The 9,286-nt window shown below is 36.6% G+C and overlaps 2 protein-coding genes across 4 annotated transcripts; both read right to left on the reverse strand.

Annotated features, from left to right (window-relative positions):
* Window positions 1–45: 45 nt before the first annotated feature.
* On the reverse strand, window positions 46–2,883 carry LOC110731730 (uncharacterized acetyltransferase At3g50280-like). Of its 3 annotated transcripts, none has more exons than XM_021911623.1 (3): window positions 2,302–2,883; window positions 1,101–1,588; window positions 46–987 (listed from the first exon to the last, which is right to left on the reverse strand). In XM_021911623.1, exons 2-3 carry the CDS (start codon window positions 1,566–1,568, stop codon window positions 97–99), a joined length of 1,359 nt encoding a protein of 452 aa, XP_021767315.1. In that variant the 5' UTR covers window positions 1,569–1,588; window positions 2,302–2,883; the 3' UTR covers window positions 46–96. The 3 variants fall into 3 exon arrangements, with proteins under 3 accessions (XP_021767315.1, XP_021767314.1, XP_021767313.1); XM_021911622.1 differs by having other exon boundaries at window positions 2,023–2,883; XM_021911621.1 differs by having other exon boundaries at window positions 1,101–1,591; window positions 2,023–2,883.
* A 240-nt stretch (window positions 2,884–3,123) lies between these two features.
* On the reverse strand, window positions 3,124–8,539 carry LOC110731731 (F-box protein At4g00755-like). Its single transcript, XM_021911624.1, has 6 exons — window positions 8,380–8,539; window positions 7,992–8,168; window positions 5,873–6,277; window positions 5,601–5,776; window positions 4,382–4,500; window positions 3,124–3,727 (listed from the first exon to the last, which is right to left on the reverse strand). Exons 2-6 carry the CDS (start codon window positions 8,119–8,121, stop codon window positions 3,430–3,432), a joined length of 1,128 nt encoding a protein of 375 aa, XP_021767316.1. The 5' UTR covers window positions 8,122–8,168; window positions 8,380–8,539; the 3' UTR covers window positions 3,124–3,429.
* Between the last annotated feature and the right edge of the window lie 747 nt (window positions 8,540–9,286).

The raw sequence follows: 9,286 nt of genomic DNA on the forward strand, positions 1-9,286 counted from the left end.
TGAATTACTCTTAAGCATATCCGGAAAGTGGAGAATGAAGCATAGAAGTCGGATGACCTAAACTGAATTTTAAGATAATAATCAGCTAAATGTATACTAGCCCATGGTGGCAAGAGATATGAACTCATTATCTACTTCAAGAGCACTCATTGCATCAGGTGGTAGGCATATCTCCAAATCTATGCTTTGTCCTCCTTCACTTCCTGGATAGGCAGTCACTTTTCCAGGAAACTTGTTTGCATACCCACTGTGAACAGCCACTGGTTTATCGACTCCAAAATCATTCCCGTACACATCAAACCTTGGGGAGCCTCCAATCACAGTGCTGTCTGGCTCAAAGAACGCATCAATCTGATAAACAAAAGGCGACTTCATCCAAGCCTCAAACACACTTCGCACTGTTTTATCAGTCAGTTCTAACACTGCGTTCTGCAGCAATTCAGCTGTCCATCCTAAACTATGGTCAATGACTTCATCAGCTTTGGCTGCAGCTTTAGCCACCCAAATTGAATTCCCAAAATAACCTTGAGGCAGTTGAGGGTTTAACCTCTGCCTCAGATTAGCATCCAAGGAGCAGGTAGTCTTCTGATCACCTGCTAAACAGCGTGCCCTGATAAGAGACCTCCAAACTAGCGCAGACAATGCTTGGAATGACGAGATCTCCTTATTAGTCTCTCCAACTTCTATGTTTGCCTTCATCTTGAGCTTTGATATTGACTCTGATGAGAAATGGAAGATTTTTTCTCTTAGTTGAGGTGCCTCATATCTGCTTATGAATTCATCAGTATGGATAAAGGGAAGGGTGACTCGTGGACCATATCCTTCAGGAAACCAACGTTCATGAATTGGTAGCTTTGACATCGAAATAGGACTTTGTTGCATATGTATCTCTAACCATATGTTCCAGAAATTCCAGTAAGCAGTTCCATCAGCTACTGCATGATTCGTTGAACAACCGATGAAAATCCCATCTACAAGCTCTGTTACCTGTAGCCAGAATTATACAATTAGATGCAGGACATCTTTTGGGAAAAAAACTTGAAAGAATGAAATGAAACCCCTGATAATACTTCTAGATTTTCCACTGTCTGTTAATTTACCTGAACAGATAACAAAGGCCTAGTATGGCCATCGTAATTGACAGCTTTATGGTGATCAAAAAACGATTTCACAATTGCAGGCACGTCGATAGGAGACAGTATATCCTGAACAGTCATATCAAGAGTAGCATGGATAAATCTAGCTCCAGGACCCTTGTTGCAGTCAATGAATATCAAGCTAGTATGCTGATCTTCATCTACCTGTGTTGAAAGTTGACCTGTCAACAGATAAAAATGAGCGAGAGTGCGAGAAAGAGAATCTCTGATCTTTTCCTGGAAATCTGCAATGCTAAATTTTTGATCAGTTGCAGAAGGTTTCATGAAAAGAAGACCCTTCTGAATGTAGTGAGCTGAGAGCATGGCTAGATCACCAGGTGACAAATAGTGAGGCTGTTTCGAATCATTGTCGTCGAGTTTTGGCTTGATGAAGCACTCTGAAACATGTTCGACAATTGGAGAATTCGACATTGGAAATTGTTTCACAGCAGCTGCTATTCATTAGCAATTTGCCGTAAAAGTCATAGAAAATAAATATATTAGTTATTTTTGTAATTTTGCAACTTCACAATTTTTACACTAATAACAAATAAGGTGAACCGACAAAATCAATAATTAGTTCATCAACATTTTAATTCAGTACACTAAACTAGTTCAACCAATCATCTCAACTAATTACTAATCTCAAGAAACAAATTTCTACGATCAAATTCAATTCCTAATAATTATCAAACAAGTAAAATGATCGTTAGCAATATTGTAGAAATCGGTAAGGTCTCAAAGCTCACCCATCATTGATACACAAAATATTATCTTGTAACAATTGTAGCTATAAACTAGGAAACTATCATAACCAAATAATATGATAAATATATTCTAAATAATATTCCCAATAAAAAAATCAGGAGAAAGAAAGAGGAGATACCAGAGGCAAAAGATCAGATTTTGCTGTTTCGTCTGCTATTTTGGGATTTGTTTTATAATGAGGTTTGAAGCGAGATTACTGATGAGGGTTTGTCGGAAAGCATCGCAAGAACACAAGTTCTTACCACCAGATTTATGGAGGGAGATTTTGCTTAGGTCAGCAGTCAAGACCCTTTTACGATTTAGATGTGTTTGTAAAACCTGGTGTTCTATTATTGATTCTTGTGATTTTATTTCAACATATCTCAAAATTTACAAGAACAATTGCGCTAATACTTACTTATTATCTGATGAACGTGCGCCCAAAACAAAATACGACTTCAGTTTCATAGTTCTGTCATAGTGATACAATTAGAAAAGTTACTGAATTAGTCACATATAGTGCATCACGTTGGTTTACGGAGATCGATATGGTTAATGGCTTGTTGTTGATGAATTTGCAGCGTAAAATAGTAGAGCTGAATTTGTGTAACCCTTGTATTAGAAAATCTGTGTTGCTTCCTGATTGCCCTCTTATTTCTAAATCAGATGATGTTGAACATTTAGGATTTGGTAATGATTGTAAGGTTGTTTGTTTTGAGCTCGGTGAGCTGTCGATTGCAATTGCAATCTATTCACTGCGTGATCATCGTTGGAGAGTTAAACCTAATTGGACGAATGTTCCTAGGTGATGTATTGAATTAATCGCTCACAGTAACGATGAGGTTATTTTTTCTCAAGGAGCTTTGTATTGGAAACCTCATCCTAAGTTTCAAGTAGAAGAAACTCGTATTCTTGAGGAATTTAGTTATGTGAAGATGCCAGATATTGGAGAAGTAGCAGAGGAAAACGACCAGATTTTGCTATAGATCATATTATGTTTACAACTTGTTTTTCAACTTAGGGCCGTAATATACACTGTATTAGATCACTTCAAGCGTATAATAATTTACCGATACATTATGATCTACCTTGAAAACCCTCGTCTATAGTGAAAGTTGGTCAAACCTGAGGGGGCAATATTTGCTTATGAATCACTTGACCTAGCCCTTTAATGTGGTTCAAATGGAAGTTTGCTGGTGTCACGGATAAATAGGAGACACAGCAAGAAGACATCAACAAGTTCATAACAAATTAGTAACTAGTCAACCACGAAAAATCGCTCAATCATCAAGTAATACAAGTAACAGCGAACTCTTCTTGCTTGTTAGAAGCTATTTACAGAGCTATGGACCAGTCTCAATGCACAGGAAACATTGACAATACTTATTAAACGATTTAACAAGAACAGTAACTGGCAAATCGTCTTTCTCATCCAGAGTTCAATCATCAAATGACTTCAATGTGAGATACATGGTCATTAGATGCATGCGATGGAATGACTGATTGACTAGTACAACATGAAAAATGTGACACTTGACATAAAAGTTTAAAGCTCAAGCTCCTCAGCCATCTCATCTTCCGAATAGAGGATCTCATCCTCAGAATCATATACTTCAACCCCTAGAGTTCCCCGTAACATGTTTAGAATCTGCTCCCAACCTCTAACATGTCTTTGCACCATCTCTGGTGTTACACTGATTTCATCAGATTCCTCATTACTGCTACGAGGGGCAGAGAACTTGGCCTGAGGATTGTGCACAAGTGTAAATCTTCCACTTGGATCAAGAGATTTAACCCCGAAAACAGGGTCCAAAGAACGCCCCAGAACTTGAACATGTGCCACACTGTAAAAAGCATGACAAACAGCAAAATTAAATTAGCTGCAAGATACAGTAGAATAGTTAGAACCTGGTTGGATATCCAGTAACCAGTTAACATTTATGGCCAGTATATGGGGAATGCAAACAACAAACCAAAATAGCACGACTAGAGAGTAAACAAACACAAAACAATTAATCCAAGAAATGATAAACCCTAGAATTCAAGTAATTAAATTGATCCGCTCATTCTATATTAATCTTACAAAAAGGAACCATTTAGAATTCTGAATACTTACACAAATGACAATGAGACTAAATGTTACATTCCATCTAAAAACTTGAGGAATAAGAGCATAATGGGCTTGCAAACCATAAAAGGGTAGGATTACTATTAAAAATAAAAAATAAATAAAAAATAAAGGTAAACATTGATAGGAAATAAAGCAACTGATTAGTAAGGAAAAAGATACAAGATTAAATTCCCTCAAAAATCGAAGTATAACCTAGTTCATCAATAATACCATGTCAAACCTCAAGTGTCAAACAGAATCTCAATATTTAAGTAAAAATTTGACTCAAAGTAGCACTTTTCTAGGCTTAGCTAACAGACAAAAACAAGCCATCAGTCAAAACATAGTATTATATCAATATACCACTTAACTTAGTTCCAAAACTCACCATATGTAGAAGAGTCCATCCATTTCTTGCCTCTGAACTCTACCCAGAAGCTCTATCTGCAGATATCCACCAAAGCAAAGAACAGGCTCTGGAAGCTTGAAATTTTGTAGCCGATTCTCCTGTGCCAAGAACTATATTAATAAAAACGGTCCCTAAAACACCAAATCAAAACACAAAAGTGATTATGCAATCTGTGCTAATAACACTCGTCTTTCCTTTCATTCTTTCTGTTCTAATTTCTGGATCTATTGCATGTCCTTTTTCCGGAGGGAGGAGGGGAGGGAAGATAGGTTAAGAAAATAATTCACATGTGAAAGCATCACTCAATAGCATCAAACACATTATAGAAATGAGAAGGTGCACAAATGATCCTCTTTACAAGAAAAACATCTCTATAGTTGCTTAATCACATAGGTACCAGTACCAAGCTACCAAGTGTTACATTAAAGACTCAATTTTTTCATAAAAAAAAAAATAAAAAAAATATAGTATAATTAGATGATGGCATTACTCGAAGCCAAGTCACCATTGAGCTTCACGAACAATTTCCCTCGTCATGTGATATTATCAGGTATAAGTGTATATAACACAGATTATGCATACTAGCAACTATACAAATCAGGGCTTGACCAAGGCCCTTTAACTATGCCCCGACTTCTAGGGCTAGAAGACAGGAGTCATATTAAAAGATCCTGGGCCTACTTTATAATGCAAGCACTAATGAAACGAAAAAGAAAAAGAATTCACCGGAGGAAAATACAAGCGGGTGAATAACTAGATATTGCTGGATTCAAGTGAAGCAATGACCAAGTCATTCAACCAAATGTCTTTACCAAGCAATCAAAGTGTTTACATTCTATAGGGAAGAGCAGTCAATTATTCAATAAACAGCATCAAGTGACCTAACACACCCCTCAGTCAGTTAAATGCCATATGAAAAGGGAAATGAGGTAAGATGTAAATCTCAGCTTCCCACAAATTTTTGTCATTTAAATGTAAAGTATAACGAAATTCCCACTTCCAAGAAGTTGGCACCCTCGGTTTTCACTGACATCAATAGAAATAAGACCTTAGTATCCACTTCCAAAGAGATCCCTGTTTCAACTCTAGCAAAGGTGTCTCAAATCTAAACTTATAGTATCTCTTCTGCTACTTTAATCACAGTTGAAACAACTTTCAAAATTGACTTAACAGCAAGATAAATAAGTGTGCTACTAACCTGTGTCATTGGAAAATCTTGTGAAGTGTAAGTCCAAACAAATTTTTTCTCCGCACATTCGTGGCCTTCATGAATTTCATCACATTGATCTCCATCATCATCAGGCAATATTCTGTGACCCATGTGGAAGCGAACTGCTTTTGCAGAGTATATAGGTGAATCTGATTGAAAAAAGGCTGCATGAACATTGAACAAAAACAACACAATTAGCAAACATCTAAGTGGCCATCTTAACAAAGGTTTACAAGTACGTGGGAAGAAAAGGATATTACCTTGGAAAGGTTGAACATTTATTTCAGTAATTATACAAAAGTCAGAAATTAACTGATAAGTTAGTCTCTCGGGTACTTCAGGGTTGCTTTGTCCTGAGCTTGACCAGTATGAAGGTCTACGTCCAATTCGTTCCCTGGATTCCAAAGTGTTGTGAAGACCTTCTTCCGGATAATTATCTGTGCTGGAAGCACTTATGGCATTTGAAAGGCATTCACCCACCTCTGATGATGTAAGACCCCGGGCTAAAGCAACATACGCTTTGTGTTCCTTTTTCAAATGCTCCAATTCAACAAACCGGCTGCAGCCAACATCTTCTTTGTTGCTCGTATCTATGATACGAACAATGCCAGAGAGTTTAGGAAAGAGTCGTAGGCACAAATGCTTGCATATACCATTACTTATCACTGCCAATAGTCACAAAATAATGTAAGCATATTCGTTAGTCACCATATCCTCTACTTTAGAGGAAACATGTTCCATCATCTGTATCATCATAACAGGAGTAAATCAAGCTGATTACAGTCCATATGAAGTATATAGCAGCATAACTTGAATATTGAATAATGTTAGTTAGCTAAAAATATCTGGGAAGAGAAGCAAAGAGGTGTGGAGGAACGAGCCAGTATGGCCCTATGTATGTCCAATTGCAAATGTAGTAAGGATATGCAGTGTATAATCAATCATCAATTAAATAAACTCAGTGAGACATCACTAAAATGCTTTCCAATGGTGAAATACTAATATAATTACTAAGACATGGAGAAAGTTTAATCAGGAAAAAAAAAATGTACTCTGCACAAACAAAAGGAGGGAAGGAGAAGGGTGGCAAAAGCCCTAAGATTTCGCCTTCATCTTCACCATTCAATGCTTCAAATTTCAGATTTAGGGTTTTTCAACTTAGACCTAGAAATGTTGATTTCTTTAATCAGAGATTTCAAAAACAAGGAATGTAATTATGTCACATCCAAGGCGCTATGTTATAAAAAATGGTACTAGGAACCTAATAGTCTAATACCCTATATACTGAGAACACTAGGGTAGGAGAAATAGGGAAACCTGAAAGGATGGAACAAATCATCAACTTGCACAACAAAGGGCCAAATAAAAAGGGGTTAAACCATACCCCTGCGTATCTTTCTCATTATTCATGGATACTCAAACACAGAATTTGTCTAATTCACCTCAGCCAACTGAAATAACGCATATTAGATGGAAAACATTAGACATCAACTCATAGCTGGCCTTAATCTTGAGCCTAGTAGACGGCCTTGGTGCACAAATATGACTACAATATGACAAACAAGTTCATAGCGGCAATCTGTTTCGATGCTGCTCATGATACCAAGAGCAATTTCCATTACAAAAAAGCCTTGTGCAATTGTATGTAGTTTCAAGTAAAACTGGTCTAATCCAACCAAAGCAAGTCACCTATTCTAACCAGGCACGAGTTCTCAAGAAGAGGAGTAACGCAACACCCATCTATCATAACCATCATACTTACCTTCTCTATTTCTAAACTCTGATGAAAACCCCCTCGACAATCCAAAAAAAAAAATACAGCGCATCCAGGATTTTAGTTTTAAATACTTTGGATGGAAAATCAGCCATTAATCCTACGTAAGTCTGAAGATAAGATATAACATAGGGTGGGAAATAGTTGAATAGTCAAAGGGCAAGGTTCTACTTTTACTCTCCTTATTAAAAATTTCCTTTATTGGGCTCTTTAACATTTACATTAGGTCTTTCTTGCCATCTTCACCTCCACCCATTCCCCACCTAACATTTTAGTTCATATGGATTCGTATTACACCCCTAACTCATTCTTGTCATCTTAATCAATGTGAAAGCCATGCAAACACAATACGATATAATACAATCCAATCAACTGGTTCATGAGAAATAAATAGCTTGGACATACGATCCAGTCGTACACTCGTACTACTATGAACCTAACCAAGATACATACATCTCTACATTAACCGGTAACATCAAATTCAGTTGCCACAAGCTGAATCAAAAATCACATACAGCTACCAAATGAATAGAAGAAATGTCAAGGAACATCATAAAATAGTTGCAAGAACAAATATTTGGAAATAAAACCAGCTTAATGCTCACCAAAATCACGCCACGCTCTCGACACGGAGCAGGCACGGACGATATCAGCAGGATCATCCAAGCTCATAAGTATCTTACTCGAAACATCAGGATCAAGGGATTCTAAAAAATCCCATTGAAATTCCATCATCGAATATCTCACGAACAAAACTCCGAGCTCTTTTCAGCTTCTACAACCTAACTCCCACCATCATAATCACATAATTAGAGCACCTCCATTCAACACATTACTATCAAAATTCACCCTTTTACTCAAATTATAAAACACTAACGAATAACAAGCTAATAAACATTACCTAGCAATCGAATCAATTTGATGATAGAAAAAAGGAGAAGAGAGAAAGAATGCGCGAAATTGAAGAAATGGGATGGAAAATGAAGGGATTACCTAATCTTCACCGACAGGAAAGAAATTCAGAGGAAGAATTAAAGAAACCCTAGGAGAGAGAAAATCCAAAATGATGATCGCCCCTTTTCTTTTCTTTTCTTTTCCTTTCCTTCTCAACTCGCAAGATAGATAGATAGATAATACTTGAATGTAACGTTTGCGTTGCAAGCCAAAGATAATCTTCAATTGTTAATGATTTTATTAAAATTTTCACTAAAAAATTACTTTTTTTTTAATGGCAAGGTTTTGACTTTTAGTCATTTACATGGTTTAGATTTAGATTTACTTGTGTAGGCATGTGAAATCTTAATGTGTATTAACCAGCATGAAACTCTTGATGTAACAATTAAAAACGAGGATGAAGTATTTCTTCCAAATAAAGTTATGTTAATTTGTAATTGTAGATATTTCACTTTGGGTTCAAATGGAGTTCATGGGTCACATTTGTATCAAACATGGCCAAAATTAGATCTTGGAGTTACAATATTGGAATACTAGTTGTAAAGAATGTCTTTATCCTAAAACAATTAGTAATAGTTCATATAATATACGGTTTTTTCAACATATATCCTTGAGTTTTTTGTTTATTCACCATATACCCATGAAAATTTTCAACTTCATTATATACCCTTAAGTCGTTACAAAAATTCACCATATACCCCTAATGATAACAACATGAATGGAATTTTGTTAATTATGCATTGAAACCACATTAGATCTCTCCCCCCTCCCCCCCATCCTCGAAACCACTCCTCTCCTTTCTCCAACCCCCAACACCACTCCAAATCTCTATGACTATATCCGTATGATTGATTTTGAGGATGAAAAAAGGAAATTTAGGGTGGCTTTGGGGGTGGGAAAAAGGAATGTGGGTGACTTCAGGGGTAGGCGAATGTATTTAGGGTGG

Source organism: Chenopodium quinoa, unplaced genomic scaffold, assembly GCF_001683475.1.
Source record: "Chenopodium quinoa cultivar QQ74 unplaced genomic scaffold, ASM168347v1, whole genome shotgun sequence".
In the NCBI taxonomy this organism is placed as follows: domain Eukaryota; kingdom Viridiplantae; phylum Streptophyta; class Magnoliopsida; order Caryophyllales; family Amaranthaceae; genus Chenopodium; species Chenopodium quinoa.